The sequence below is a fragment of the Ursus americanus genome, chromosome 8, assembly GCF_024610735.1.
Source record: "Ursus americanus isolate L20-20 chromosome 8, mUrsAme1.1.p, whole genome shotgun sequence".
Taxonomy (NCBI): Eukaryota; Metazoa; Chordata; class Mammalia; order Carnivora; family Ursidae; genus Ursus; species Ursus americanus.
In genome coordinates this window covers 63599977-63616078 of record NC_142134.1, presented here as the reverse complement: position 1 = coordinate 63616078, position 16102 = coordinate 63599977, and the positions used below count along the sequence as shown (strand labels likewise).

At 45.6% G+C, this 16102-nt stretch overlaps 1 protein-coding gene across 1 annotated transcript; it reads left to right on the top strand.

Annotated features, from left to right (window-relative positions):
• Window positions 1–20: 20 nt before the first annotated feature.
• Window positions 21–13640, top strand: SMIM20 (small integral membrane protein 20). The gene is made up of 3 exons (XM_045771406.2): window positions 21–233; window positions 10662–10718; window positions 11492–13640. Exons 1-3 carry the CDS (start codon window positions 125–127, stop codon window positions 11527–11529), a joined length of 204 nt encoding a protein of 67 aa, XP_045627362.1. The 5' UTR covers window positions 21–124; the 3' UTR covers window positions 11530–13640.
• The last annotated feature ends 2462 nt before the right edge of the window (window positions 13641–16102 follow it).

The window sequence follows — 16102 nt, the reverse complement described above, 5'->3', positions numbered from 1 at the left end:
TCCAAGGCCCGGAAGCGAAAGCCGCTCCGCCTCTTCCGAGCGGGGTCACGGTCCCGCGGCGCGAACCGGGACACCCAGCGTGCGGGGCTCTCAGCCGGTCTGGGCAGGCCCCCTGCCCGGCGCCATGTCCCGGAACCTGCGCACCGTGCTCATCTTCGGCAGCTTCATCTCCCTGATCGGCGCCGCCTTCTACCCTATCTATTTCCGGCCCCTAATGAGGCTGGAGGAGTACCGTGAGTGACCTGTGACCCCGCGCGGTGGCCTGGTCTCAGTAAACCCCCCCTCTCTTCCGCCCCGCACCTGCTGTGGGGCCGTGGAAAGAGCTTGGCTCGGGAGTCAGGCGGCCCCGGGTTCGAATCCGGCTGTGTGCGGCTTTGTGACCGTGGACAAGTGTGAATCTCTCGTACTCTCAGCATCCTCGTCTATAAATAGATATTTGTAATCGGTAAAATAAGACCGTTTAGCCTCCATTGAGACAGGTGGTAATGAAGGCAGCCGACACATAGTAGGTTGACACTAAATACTAGTTCGTGCTCACAGGTGGCATTCGCGGAACGCTTACTGTGTCTGGTTAGGTATACATTGGATCTTGTAATGTCCACAACCTTGCTTTGGGGTAGGTATTAATGCCCGTTTCATAGGCGGGAAAACAGGCCCAGAGAGGTTGTATAACAGGCCCTAGGTCACACAGCTAGTTAAAAGGCAAATACTCCAACCCTGGCCTGTGTGTGCAGGGCGTCTCCCACACACGGAAGCTGGGAATGGTGATCTTGGAGGGAGGCACATGGAGCCCTAATCATCCTGAGCCTGAAGGTGTTTTTATTGCACTTCATTTCCACTCCCAGAGACAGCTTTGAGCGGAAATGTTTCAAACCTAAACTGTTAACCTGGGTTTTTGAGTTTTTCCTCAGATCTTTTTTCAGATTCTGCTGTCTTCCTTCATTTTAAGCGGTTTGCTCACATGACAATGGTGAATATCCTGGGAGTAATTTTCCTCCTTAATCATTCAAGTTCTATCATTCTAAAAGCCAAACTCTCCTTCCTTGAGACCTATACCTCAGCAAGGATTAGCACTTTGATACATCTGAAACCATCTGTCAGAGAGAAAATATTAGGCATTAGAGGCTCATTTTGTTCTCCAGGAAACCTGAATCATCTCGAAGATGGAAGAGGGCCAGTCCTGCCCCCTGGAGAATATTAGCAGAGGCTGAAAGCTTGGCGATTTGAAGGCAAAAGCTCTGTGTAAATGCTCTGCCCGTTACAAATGCTACAACATTTGGTTTCTGGAGGCAGGGTGTTTTAAGTACACACTCACATTTCCTGGTAGCTTCTTTCATCATCCAGGATTGAAATGGCCTCTGTGCATTCTGCCTTCTAGCCTAGGTCCATGCGCCACACGTAGGGGTAAACAGAGGGTGGTGTGAATCCCTGCATAATCTCGTTCCATCATCCTGACTGGATCCGTGCCCCAGGCTATCTTCTTAGGGCATCTAGAATAGAATTTAGGACAAGGGGCTCTGCTTTGGATCCCACTGGAAAAGTGTCCACTATGAAGACTAAAACAATGGCTCACTGCTGGGGATGATTTTGTCCCCCAGGGGACATTTGGTTCTATCTTGGAGACATTTTTGCCTGTCACAACTGGGGGTGGAGTGGGGTGGTGTGAGGGTGCTACTGGCATCTAGTGGCTAGAGGCCAGGGATGCTGCAAAGTGCCGCGGTGCACAGCCCCCCAGGATGCGCATGGTGCCGAGGTGGAGACATGCTCGTCCAGATCAGATGACGAAGGTGTGGGCTTGTGCCATGCATCCCAAGCACTTCATATATATTAACCCATGTAGTTTTCATAACCATTTGTTGTAGCTGCTGTGTGATCATCACCCCCATTTTATATGTGGACAGACAGGTATGGAACAGTTAAGTGACCTATACAAGGACCCACAGCCGATAAGTCAGATCTAGGATTTGAACCAGTGTGTTCAGTCACTACACCACAGCACCGTACTGTCTCTGAGGGGGTGAAAAGGGGGAGCAGGGCAGGCGAGGGTCTAAATCCCTCCTAGATAAGGATCTTAAGGCGAGTTACTTAACCTCCTTGAGCCCAGCCTATTTCTTCATCTATAGCAGTGGAGTTTGCAGGACTCAATTTATAGGTTTTGGGGTGTATTAAATGAGATAACAGGTGTGTGGAAACACCTAGTACAGTTTTATATTAGGCATTCCATAAAAATGTTTAAAAAATAAGGAGCCATAGGACAGGAGTGTGAGACAAGGAGATTTAAGCAGGGCTGGCTGACCTGGAAGTATACTGGGGTCCCGGCAGGTAAGGTATTGGTGACCGGGCCATGAAAGCCTGGCCTGTCTATTGGGAGGATAGAGCTGCAGTTCGTTTCAGCACTTGAACTAGTATTTATTTAGCTTCTTTTGCATTTTTTTATAACCCGGATTTTAGCAATGGCTGCGTACCTGGTACCGCGTTAGGTTCCGGGGTACATAACCGGCCAAGATGGTAAGAGCATTCTGTCCATCTCACTGTCCCCACTGTCATCCAGCCCACTTCCCTCACCTTCTCCTTGGACTCCAAGCCGGTCTCCCTGCTTCTACCAGGCCCCAACTACTAACTCATTCTCTACGCAGTGGCCACAGTGGTCTTTCTGGTTGCCCTTTTGTTGCTGATTTCTACCTTATTTGCATTTGTGGTTAAAGAATGAAGGCTATATGATTTTGGTGATTGGTCAAGATTTGCTTTGTGGCTTAGTACAGGTCCGTTTTGAAATGTTCCTTCTGCGCTTGAAGTGAGTGTATGTCATCTTTGGGTACAGAGTTCTGTGTATGTCAATTCCAGACCAAACTTCTTAATTCTGTTACTTAGGTATCTTTAGGCCATATTATTAGGTGCACACAATAGAGAATATTCTTGTTTAAAGATTTATTTATTTGAGGGGGGGGGCGCCTGGGTGGCGCAGTCGTTAAGTGTCTGCCTTCGGCTCAGGGCGTGATCCCGGCGTTCTGGGATCGAGCCCCGCATCGGGCTTCTCTGCTGGGAGCTTGCTTCTTCCTCTCCCACTCCTCCTGCTTGTGTTCCCTTTCTCGCTGGCTCTTTCTCTCTGTCAAATAAATAAGTAAAATCTTTAAAAAAAAAAAAAAGAAAGAGAGAGACTGGGGAGAGGGACAGAAGGAGAGGAAGACAAGTAGACTCCCCGCAGAGTGGGGGCCCAACGCAGGGCTCGATCTCACAACCCTAAGATCATGACCTGAGTCAAAATCAAGAGTCAGATGCTTAACCGACTGAGCCACCCAGGTGCTCTTTGGCATCTGTCTTTAAATCTCATAACCAGCCTAAACTGGATTTTGTAATCCAATCTGATAATTTCTCTTAACTGTTGGATTGAGCTCATTTTCATATATGTTTACTGATATATTTATATTTATTTGCATCTTACTTTGTGTTTTAGAAATCTTCTATTTCTATAACTCCTTTTTTTCCTCCGTTTCTGCAACTTCAAGTTCGTTTTCTCCTCTATTCTTTTGAAAGTTTTACATTCTATTTTTATTCTTTCAGGATTACTGTTTAAAGTTCGTCAATATCTTTATCCTCCTAGGAAATATACAAAGACCTGAGGAGAATGCCCTGGTCCTTGTACCACACGCCCCTCTGTGCATTTATTCCTTCCCAGTCACCTAGTACTGGCAGGGTTTTGTGCTGTCACTGATTGTTTCTCTTTGCTCACATTCTTTACTCACCGAGCCTACATCTCACTCCTTTCTATTGTCCATTTTCCTCATTCTGAGGTGCATCTGATAATATTTCTTTCATGAGCGGTTGTCACTGGCAAAATTCATTCTTGTTTGTCAGAAAATGTCTAGAACTCCAGTTTTCTCTGTGGCTGTTGTCGTGCCATTTGTTTTTTGTATTTGATCATCTTGCTTGCTTGATTAAAACACTTCCACAGCCCTCTGCTGTCCCCAGTGTCTAGCCAGTGGAGGCTCAAGGAAGTATTTTAATCCGAAGAGTGAGGTGATCGGATTCCCTCTCACTCGGGGTCAGCAAGATTTCCGGATAGAGGAAGGCTGTACTTGCTGTGGTCACAGGAGACTAGGGAGAGGTGACTGTAGCCCGAACCAGTGGTGGTTATAGGACTGGGGAGAAGTACTGAATTGGGGAGCTGTATTTAAGAAGTAAACTCTACAGGGTGAGGGAAGGAGATGAAGGAGAGTGACAATTTGGATGTGCTCGCGGAGATCGCGGACAGGCAGTGGGATATCTGGATGTGCTCGCGGAGATCGCGGACAGGCAGTGGGATACCTCCAGCTGAGGTACTGGGCCTGAGCTGGAACTAGAGGTGGGGCCTGGATGGGGCGCTGGATGAGCACGGGGTGGGAGGCAGAGCCATCGGAGCTAAGGGCGCCAGGGCGGCACTGGGAAACCGCGAGAGACAAGCTGGCCTGGGACAGAACACTGGTAAACACAGTATTGGAAGAGCACACGATCAGAAGAAAGGAGCCATCAAAGGAGACAAGGAGCGGCCAGAGCAAGAGGGTTAAAACCAGAAGAGGCTGCAGTCGCAAGTCCCATGAAGACAACTCTTGATGAAAAGGGGTATGGCCAGCAGGCTTGGGCTTCTTGGAGTCAGAAAGATTAGAAGTGGGAATATTCAGTGAATTCATGAAAAAGAAGGTGAAGGTCAGAGTTATCTAGTGAAGAATGCTTTCAGTGGTTTGGTGGTGGGCAGAGAGTCGCTGCTCCACTGAATGGCTACTTAAAGGTATTTGTATGTAGAGGAAAATGATAGAGTATGTTTGCAGCAGGTCAGAGGGTCTAGGGAGAGTTTTGTTTCAGGGAGGGGTGGGACAGCCAGGAGGTGTCTGGACAAGGAAGGATGAAGATAATCCATAGAGTGACAGATGGTAGGGCATCTTGAGATCAGATGGAGGAGAGCCTTGGACTGAAGGCAGGACACCTCTTCCACTGGCTCAGAAGGAAGGGCAGGTAAGGATGCAGCTAAATAGAGGTTCGGTGTTGGGAAGTTGTGGGCACTTCCGGGTGATGACTTCCGTTCTCATTGTAACGCAGAAAGTGCAGTCATCTGTGAGTGAGAGGCACAGCCCCCACTCTTCTTGAAACATTGTCTTCCCTGAGCTTCCGTGACCACCCCCGCTGCCAGTCCTCTTGCCTTTGCTCTTTTGCTCCTGTCTTTCAGCCACTCCTTCTTAGCCTCTCCTGGGTCTTCCTCTCCCGACCATCCTTCATACATTTGTATTCCCCAGGACTCTGGGCAGACCAAGGAGAAGGCCACAGTTCTTGGAAGCGCAGGGCAAGGTAGGCCAGACATCCAGTCCTTGAGAAGTGGGGTCAGTGGGCTGGCTCGGGAGGAGCCCACGTTACCATGTCGGGTCCGAGTGTCAGGTCAGTGCGGGCCCTTCAGCGGGGCCAGCCTGAGTATTGCTGGCCAGCCCGGGCACGGGGAGTGCGGGGATAGCTCCATTACAGGGTCTCTGCCAGAATAAGCCCAGCGGCAGCAAGAAAGAAGGGGAAGTCTGCTTAGATAAAATAAAATCAAGGTGGTCTTCCGTACCTTAAAGCAGGCAGGCCGCTCTGACAAGACTGCCTTATTGGGTTTCATGTCATGTGATCTTCAGCTCTTCCACTAACTCAGCCAGACTTTCCTAGGTGTTAACAGGGATGACAAGGTCAGTTCTACATGTGACACTTGAGTCCCAAAATGAGCCCTCGGGAGACAGCGTTGGCATTGGTGGTCAGCGATCCCATACCGGAAGTATGGGGACAGTTCTGTCGTGCTCCTGGAGGGAATCCCAGATGATGCCTTTTAGCTTTCATCCTGCTGGCACAGTGTGGTTTGTTGGAAGAGCCCACGTTTCGGGGAGAGTACAGCTGCTGTAGCTCGGAGCCCAGTCTAGCTCTGTGGCCTAGAACTAGACCGTGATCCTGAATATGGCCTTTAAAAATAACATGTATTTGATCCCAGCCTGTGAGATGGACAGAATTGGATCATGTTCGGTGATCCTGTTCATTTTTAACTTTAAGTAGATGTACAGAAGCATCAAATGCCAAGAGTTTTGCCAGAAAACCCGTGCTCTTTCAGTCCCCTCACTTAGGTGACTTGTCCAGAGCCACTGAGCACGTTAATTGCTGGGTGGACACTAGAGCCTAACTCCCTGACCTTGTCTGCTACTTAATGATGCCCTGTTTCACGTGCCTTGAAGACAGCACAGAGTGTTTACTAGCGGAGGGAAAGGCTGCACGGGATTGTCGTGAGGGGACCTAGTCCTCCCCCAGTCGGTCACGTTCTCTTACTGCTGCACCTGCTGCCCCCGGCTGGAAGTCTGTTGTTCGGCATTGGAACAGGGTTGGAAGAAATCGCTTGACCCAGGAATACTTCTGACCTCGGGAGGGCCTTTTCCCTATCCCATGCCAGGTGCTAGAATATGCTTTTTAATTTCTTTCACTGGAGAGTCCAGTGCAGTACAGGGACAGACTAAAGTCTTATTTTCTAACTGGCATTACGGAGCTCCCTGGGTTCAACCAGACTCTCTGGTGAAGAAGCACAAGTGTTTCTGGTGTTGGGAGGAGTCAGTGCCTCCAGTGGCCCTTTGGTCCCCCTGAGCCACTGGTTCGCACTTGCCACCATGGCAGTTTGGTCCCTTCTGCCGCTGGTTCAACTGGGCACTGGGGCACATCCAGTCCTGGATGACCCCGTCTGTAGGCAGACAGAGTACGTGTCCAGGCAACAGCAGTGAAATGGGAACGTTGAAAAAGTAATTTTTAATTTTTTTATTTGCTGTTTAAAAAAAGATACTTTGAAGTAATCATCATGGAACAGTCACAAGGAAGTATAAGGACATCCTAAAAACTTGTTTTGCGGTTGTATATTTCAGTTATTAAAAAAAAATCCAAACCAACAGAAAAGACCTAAGAATAGTACAATAAATCCCCATATATTTGTCACCTAGATTTACCAGTGAACGTTTTGCTGCATTTGCTTTCCCCCATATGCTTGGCTATATTACAGACTTTTACATACATGCGTACATACATACACATATACATACATAATTACATAGATGGGTAATTATTTCTGTTGTTTTGCTGAACCATTTGAGAGTAAGTTCAGGACACTGTGAGCTTTCCTTCCCAAACACTTCAGCATGGATTTCCTAGGAACAAGGCCATTCTCTTATATAACCACAATGCAGTTAGCCAGGCCGGGAACTGTAATATTGACACAATGCTATTATCTCATATACAGCCCACACTCACATGTTGCCATTTGTCCCATTACTTCAGGTTTGGAGTTGCTTTTATTTTTAACTGTCTGTTGCCAAGAGGAGGTGGCGGGGAGGGGTCCTGAGGCAGGGTCTTCTCACTGGGCAGAGTGCTGAGGTCCTGACCTTCTGCACCTGCTGCTCGGTTTCTGGCTGCTGGCCCTCCACCCGAGCACGCTCAGCCAGTCAGCTGTCAGCGGGCCCTGGGGAACACTGTCTTCTGCTGCGTGATTGTGAATGTCAAAGTCACAAGTCACACAGTAGAGCTGTTTGACAGTATGGACATTTACTATGAAGATATGTTTTCATTTTCAGAGACTTAAAAATTATTAGGTGGATTCTGTCACTACCGTCAGAGAATCAGCCCGCCCACATGCATTACCAGTTTTCATAATAACACTTTGGCCCTTTGACCTAGAGATAACGATCCTCAATTAAAGCTACAAATCACACCACTGCCTTAGCACCAGGGGGCAGAATTGGGCTTGCTGAGACACTGGCGTGGGGCCTTTTCTAACTGGCATCACGAAGCTCCAGCCCAGTACGGCATGTTTGCGTCTTAATCATTTCACCGCTGATAGAAACATGCTCACTACTGAAAAGTCAGTAGTAATTAGCTTATCCTGATTTGTTCGCATACTTAAACCTCTGACTTCAGCGTTGCCCTTTTCTTGAGGTTTATAGACACTTGCTGTTTCTCTAATGATAGCAAAATAGAAACTTACTGTCAACTTCAGCAAGACATACTGCTAAATCCCGAGGGACCAGTTTGTTTTCCTTCTCGCATAGTCCGCATTCACAAATTTTAAAGTGCCTTTGTGTCATATCGTGAATTTATATAAGACTGCTTTGGCTTTAGAGTATTTATGAAACATTAATGGATGAAAGAACCAGGGGATGTAGATAGGTTGCTAATACCGGTTATCACTTGATAGGAACTAGTTCAGCAAATCGGTTTAAATTGCCTGTCCAAGCCAAAAAAAAAATGAGGTGGTTGCATAAGGACAAGGATTATGAAGAGATTATGGTCTATTTTAAATAAATCCTTAGCTTCTCTCGAACCTCATTAGCAATTAGCAAGAAAAGTGTGAAGACAGGGATTCCTTTCTCTTCCCTTGGTTCTCCATTGCACTGTGAGAGGTTAGGATACAATTAGACATTCTGTCCTTGCTATCAAAAGTCAACTTCCTTTGGTGCTTGGCAGTCTGCCAGTGTCCAGCTTTGCAGTCCCCGCCTCTTGGAGAATGTGTTCAATATACCAGGCTGTCTGATTTTCTTAAATCCATGGCTAGAAAGCTTTCTGGCAATTGATTATTTTTTTAAAAACTCACCTCTTCCAGGGACATCTGGATGGCTCAGTTGGTTATGTGTCTGACTCTTGATTTCGGCTCAGGTCATGGTCTCAGGGTCGTGGGATGGAGCCCTGCATTGGGCTCCGTGCTCAGTACGGAGTCTGCTTATCCTTCTCCCTCTGCTTCTCACCACACTTGTGTGTGCCCGTGCTTTCTCTCTTTAAAATAAATAAATAAAATCTTAAAAAACAACAACCACAACACCTCACCTCTTCCATAATATTGGCAAACGGACCTTTTAGGCATGGAAAATCGTATCTATTTTTGTCCTGGCACCATCAGTGGCAGTGGGCAGTGTAGTCTTGCACCCATTGGCATTTTCTTTCTTTCTTTCTCTTTCTTTCTTTCTTTCTTTCTTTCTTTCTTTCTTTCTTTCTTTCTTTCTTTCTTTTTTAAAGATTCTATTTATTTTAAAAAGATTTTATTTATTTATTTGAAAGACAGAGAGAGAGAGAGAGAGAGAGAATGAGTGGGGGAGGGGCAAAGGGAGAGAGAGAGAAGAGCAGACTCCCTGCTGAGCAGGAAGGCCAACTCAGGGCTTGATCCTAGGATCTGGAGACCATGACCTGAGCTGAAGGCAGACACCTGCTTAACCGACTGAGCCACCCAGCCACGCTCCCATGGGCATTTTCTAAGAGCTTATTTGAGACACATCCGTACTTTGATAACTTACATGTTGACAGTATGGTAGGGCTCAATTCTACAGGAATTTAATGTCTTAGGAAATGAGATCACCTTTTGAGTTATTTTAGAAAATCTGACACTGGAGAGCTCCATTATCCACTGTAGATGGAAGAAGCCTTTTGGCATAGCTTGGTCCTGAGGGTCTTCGTTCTCTCTTACCTGCTACTTTTCAGAGAGGCCCAGGGAAACCATTGGGCCATTGTCTATAGTGGGCTTCATTATGCTGTGTCTTCCCTCTGTCTGTCTTAGAATTAGATATCAAGATTCACATAATCCCTGTTGCCTAGTGTTTTATTTGCCAAAGCTAAACTTAGCATTGATAAAACTCTCAGGTAGGCCACTTAGGATTGACTTTCTGTCACATCACTGGAGAAGCAAGTTCAATGAATATTCGATTTGGCAAGTCCCTGTTTCTTGTACCTTTATGCTTCTTGTAACTTTATGAGAATCCAGGGGCCGGAATAAAGGAGACGGCCTAATATTAAATAAGAGCTGAATGTGGATTTCAAGAAACACTGGCAGCCTGATTAAGACAAAGGTCTGATTACAACATTTAATTACTATAATTTAGTAGTAAACATCCTTTGGCTCCAAGTCTTTCCCCTGAAAAGCCGCCATTTGTTTGTCAAGATACTTAAAATAATAAGTCTTTGTTTTCACAGACCTTGGGTTTATTCTAAACCACTTAGAAAGATGTGTCAGAACGCTTGAAGCCCACAGACATAAAATGCCCAATTTCTCTTGGCCCTCGCCTGTTGGACATCTCCAAAGAGATGGGCTGAGCTGCTGTAGCTGGAACGCGCTTACTAATTGGCACAGCACCTGCAATCAATTAGGGAAGCTTCAATTATCCAAACCAAAGCCACCCACCCAAAGATTAATTTTCTGCTCTATTTCCTATCAAAAACATAGCATATTTAGCTCTGGGTCTAGTCCTTCAGCGGAGCACATTTGAGACATAGAAACTACATCGTTTTCTTAATTGTACTTGTTCCTTCAATTCAGCAGCCTTCCCCTCATAATATCCCGCCCACCAGCTCTTTCAAAATTGTTCTTTTTCTGTTGTTTTGTTGCCTTTCCAAAATGCTGAGATCACCGAGAAAAGATGTTAGTCGGGAGCTTTTCTTTGGAAGTACAGCTTTCTTTGCTCATATTGAAAATACCCAATCTGTCTGCTCTGTAGGCTCTAACTTCCATAACCTGAGAGCTTTGAGTATTGGCCTCTAGTATATATCGCTTCCGAATTGTCCCATGTCATTGTCCCGCAGAAATAGAAAGATTTCTACCACCATGACCCACCCCCTACCTTTGTAAAGAGCAGTTTTTCTGTTGTGTTTTTCAGAGAAGGAGCAAGCCATAAATCGAGCTGGTGTTGTTCAAGAAGACGTGCAGCCACCAGGTGAACTCAGAAATCAAAACAGTCGCGTTTGTGCCGTTGGGTGGGGTGCGCGTGCCTGCCCTGCAGTGGCACAGATCTTTGGAGTGCGGAGGCTAGCTGCTGATTGTGCTGTTCATGGCACAGAAGTTGCCATTTTGTAGAAGTCACCCCAAGACTTCATTTTAGTATTTCACCCCGGAATATGCTTGCAAGTTTGCACGTTCCTCTTGCGCATTTGATAAATGGGCATAAACATGTCACAAATGTGCGATTGAATATCGAGGGTGAATCATTGTTCTACAGACCGATTTACCAAGCACCTAGTAAACCCTGCCCTCGTGGGAAAAGGGCTGTTTACCTGTGAGCCATTTTAATTGATGTGGGATTCTGCTTTATTACAGAAGCTCCAAAGTTCCCCTTGTGGCTGAATGGTTAGTTACTTTCAGATCATCCCAGTTGGGTGAGAAGGAGAGGCTTCCAGTTTATTAACCAAAACCGTTGTAATCTGGGGCAACATTCTTTTTTTTTTTTTAATATTATTATTATTTATATTTTGACTAGGCCAGATACACAGCTTCCCATTGTGGGGCAATTTCAGAGCCATTTCCGTCTCTCACGGCGGCCATGGCCACCCAGCCGTAGCATCCCAGGCTGCCGGCGGCTTGGCCGCGCTGTCTCAGACTACATGGAAATTGCACAGCTCAATTCTGATGTCATTTTGCTTGTTTGCAATTGAGGGAAGTGGTAGGAGGTTTAAAAGCGAATCCTGTTTTGATTCATGTTTCTTTCTATAGGGTTAAAAGTGTGGTCTGATCCATTTGGCAGGAAATGAGAAGGCCATCACCACCTCGATTATGAAAGACGTCTTCATGCTTTCCGTTCTGCCGCAAGTACAATGAATTGCCTCACTACAGAAGGATGGCTGGAGAAGAAAACTCTATAAAGCTGAAAATAAGAGTACTGTGCACAAGGATTAATATTTCCCTTCTTAAGTATCAAAAGAACCCTGGAGCAAACCACACCATTAGGGAGGTTTTCACGATTCGCTTTACTGTCTAAAAATGAAGCTCTCTCACCCAGCTGTGTTTGGAGGAGATCTACTCATTATTCAGTCTCTGCCGCTTTCCCAACCAAGCTGTGATGTGAATGCAAGCAGCCAGGAGACTTGGGAAGATCCTGGTCTGTCTTGCCATCCTCCAAACGGGAAATTTCAGTGACAAGCCAGCACGCCGAGCAGCCTCACAGGGCTCTTGGAAGCATTAAGTTGATAAAACTCCGAGGACAAGGTACCTTGTACTCTTTAACAATAACCAGTTCAGCTTCGCCATCTCGCCGAAGGCTGCCGCATGTTGGGAAATAAGTAAACAGGAAGCGAGTCCAACCAGATGTCTGTGCGCGCACAATAGAAATCAGTGTTGAATTAACAGAGGGAGTATGTATATTAAAAGGATCTAGTTTTAATTCACAATGGTGTAAGTTTTTTTTGAAAATCCTATATAAACTCATGAAGTCACACTAAGAAGCACTGTTTGACTGGATAATATTTGATGAGATATTCGGCTGGGTGGTGTCTCTCAGTTCGTGTACAAGCAAACATTTTAAAGGTAAAGAGCAGATTTGTTGAGACAGATACTTATTGGTTGCAGGGCTCCACTGGCCACCTCACCAGCTGCTGCGGAGATGAGCGTGGGAATACTTTCTTCTCCGGTGCTCTCTCTGGCCCCTTACTAGATTATATGTTTTTGAAGAGACACCTCTTTTTCATTTTTAGATTTCCCAGAGTGCCTTGCACATTACTGTGGGTTCTCTTGAGATGAGCTGCCTGATGACATGAGTTTATTATTGTGAACTGGGAGTTCGCTTTAACAGACAACTAACACAGTTACGTAATTACTGTCAAAAAGAACTCAGACTGATGGTTCCATAACCAAAGGCATCATTTTTTGGTAGACATTCCCTAACATTTAATTGACTTATGGTTAATAACCCAATAAAAGAAGTTGACTCATTCAGGGTATATTTGGCCACTATTTTCCTTGGAGGGGGCACCAGGAAGTTGTGTAACTTGAAGTCTGGCATTCTGTGAGTGCTTAATTGAGATTTCTTTATGACGGAGGCAAGCGCGTGTACCATATGCTCTGGAAGATGTTGTCGAGAACTCTGGGACCTCGATTGCCTGTGTGCCAGATGGAACAGACTCCGTTTTGACTCTTCAGTGGGATCTTTGTCCCGGCTTTGACCCTGCCCTTGGTACACCTCTTTGCAGAGATAAAGGAACTCTCTGTCCTGCTCAGCTGCCTTGATGTTTATAAAAGGATCGTCTTCGTGTTGTCAGAGCTGTCACATCAGACTGTGCTGCCCACACTCGACAAAAGCCGGGTTGTAAGAGATGTTCCACTTGGGGACTGACTGAAGGCCTTGGAGTTCATCCACGAGGTGCCCAGGTGTGCCTCCAGGACGATCGTGAAAGCCCTCGGAAGAGGGGATCTTGGTCAGATACAATTAGGAAACACAGAATTAAAGCAAACTCGGCTTATTTGCTTCTAGTTTGGTGATTTCCGAGAGAGGCTTACCATTTCTCAAATGTATTCGATCACAAAATATTTTTCATGGATTATCTTCTGGGTCTAGTGACCAACAACATCCTTTTCAGGAAATCTTTCTATGGATCAGTGGTTCCCCAACTTTTGATCTCAGGATGCTTTAATGCTCTTAAAATTTTTTGAGCACCCAAAGTGGGTTATACCTGCAGGTACTATATTAGAAATTAAAGCGAAATCTTAATTTACTCAAGAATATCAATAACCCATATAGAGTAATATGACATATTTTTGTATGAAAAATTTGTTTTCCAGGATAAAAAATAATTTGCAAATTTCTTTAATCTCTGGCATAATAGATTTTAACAGTTAGATTGTAATTAAAATCTGCTTCTGCATTCGATCTGTTGCTGTGGAAAACTCCACTGTACACACTCATAAGAAGATGAGAGGAAAAAAGGCAAAATAGCTGGGGCGCCTGGGTGGTGCAGTCAGTTAAGTGACCAGCTCTTGGTTTTGGCTCAGGTCATGATCTCAGGATCCTGGGATGGAGGCCCGGCATCTGGCTCCACACACAGCAGGGAGCCTGGTTGGAGATTCTCTCTCTTTCTCTGCCCCTCCCCACCTCTCTCAGATGAGTAAATCTTTAAAAAAAAAAGAAAATGGCAAGGGGGACCTTCCTACACTGTTGGTGGGACTGCAAACTGGTGCAGCCACTCTGGAAAACAGTATGGAGTATCCTCAAAAAGTTAAAAATAGAACCACTATGACTCAGCAACTGCACTACTAGGTGTTTATCCAAAGGATAGAAACAGTGATTGGAAGGGGCACATGCACCCCAATGTTTATAGCAGCAATGTCCACAATAGCCAAAATATGGAAAGAGCCCAGATGTCCATCAACAGATGAATGGATAAAGAAGGTGTGTGTGTGTGTGTGTGTGTGTGTGTGTGTGTGTGTACACACACAATAGAATATTACTCCGCCATCAAAAAGAATGAAATCTTGCCATTTACAACAACATGGATGGAACTAGAAGGTATTGCGCCAAGCAAAGTAAGTCAGAAACACAAATACCATATGATTTCACTCGTGGAATTTAAGGAAACAGATGAATGTAGGGGAAGGGAAGGAAAAATGAGGATCAAAACAGAGGGAGACAAACCATAAGAGACTCTTAACTCTAGGAAACGAACAGGGTTGCTGGAGGGGAGGTGGGTGGGGGGATGGGGTAACTGGGTGGTGGGCAGTAAGGAGGGCACTTGATGTATTGAGCACTGGGTGTTCTATGCAACTGATGAATCACTGAACTCTACTTCTGAAACTAAAACAGAAAAAGGCAAAGAAGCTTTAGTGGTATTATAAAAATAGTTTTGATCATGCAGACCTCGAGAAGGTCTCAGAGACCCCCTAACGGTCCCTAGATGACACTCTGAGTCTAGTTGTTTTTCTTGGGTTTAGTCAGATGTCTTGAGAATTGTAATCTGGTTGCATCTATTCCAACAGTCGCTTATAGTAAACTGTGCTTTCTCATGTCCACATTAAGGGAGATTATCAGCAGAGGGAGATACAGGATTTTTTGTTGTTGTTGTTACCAAAATGAAGTTGTTGGATCCTTCATTTTCAGGTCGAACAATATGCTCTTTAGGAAGGCTCGGGCTGACAGGTTTTACTTCTCAGAACCAGAAATAGCTTCACTGCCCAGCAGTCACTACATTTATCGTGTGAACCTCGTGTGTGTAACTTGTTTCCCTCTTTGTACTGGCCAACAGGAAGCTCAGCCACATTTGTGGTCCAGCTTTTTACAAAGTACCTAAGCCCTTGTGGAGTTGATTGGGGCCATCGCATTCCCTTTATCCTTTCTTCCCCCTGACTTAGTTTTCTGTTTTCTTACTCCAGTTTTCTATCTTGTGTTCATGTTAGACCCCTCAAGTTCAAAGGAGGCAGGGCACAAACCGTATTTATTCAGTTAAGAACCACGTATAATCTAGTAAGGGAAATGAAGTGAATTCACACATAAAGTTGAAATAATGTGGAACATGAGAAGTGCCTTTAAAGATGTTCAGAGAGTCTTCTGGATATACACAAACCCTGTGTCCCTGTAGTTCTATTCCTGATGCAGCAGAAATGCACTTGTAGATTCACCAATAGACATGTACCAGAATGTTCACAGCAGCCAAATGCCTGTCCACAGTACAATGGGTAAATAAGCTGTGATACATACACATGGTGGGCTACGATACAGCAACGAGAATGAACAATACAGTGAATCCCCCAAACAATGCTGAATAAACAAAGCCAGTCGCAAGAGTACTTTTAGATTCCATTTAGACGAATAAAAGGGTAAATTAAGCCGTCCAGTTAGAAGTCAGGGCAGTGGCTACTCTTGGGAAGGGGGAGGGTTAGTCCCTGGGAAGTGATACTGGCCATCTTCGCCATGCTGATAGGTTTGATTTTTCCATCTGGGTGCAGGTTCCATGGGTGCATTGAGTTTTTGGCTCCTTCCCTGAGCTGTACAAATTCACATTCTTTTCTAAATGGACGTCATACTTAAGGTTTAAAGAAAAAAAGATGGTGCAGAGATTGGCTTTAGAAGGAAAACAAGTTGAATCTGATTTAGAAGAAGAAGAAGTGGAATTCAGGAAGCTTTCCAGAGAACCCTGTTCGGTGGAAGCAGCAGTGGTTTTAGGAGTGGCGTAGGGCTGCTGGGGACATGAGGGACACTGTATGTAAAGTGCCTAATGCCTGGGCCAGCAGAGGCTAGATTAGGAGGGTGTGAACTCAGCAAAACTAAGCCCGTCGTTGGGAGCTGATTGGGCCGGGGTGCAGGTGCGTGCGGGGAGACGCCTGAACCATGGGCTCCGC

Excerpts from the sequence above, each read along its gene's own strand:
- SMIM20 (XM_045771406.2), top strand. The coding sequence starts at position 125 with ATGTCCCGGAACCTGCGCACCGTGCTCATCTTCGGCAGCTTCATCTCC. Across the intron at positions 234-10,661 it reads AATGAGGCTGGAGGAGTACC|AGAAGGAGCAAGCCATAAAT; the intron begins GTGAGTGACCTG and ends TGTGTTTTTCAG. Across the intron at positions 10,719-11,491 it reads AGAAGACGTGCAGCCACCAG|GGTTAAAAGTGTGGTCTGAT; the intron begins GTGAACTCAGAA and ends TTCTTTCTATAG.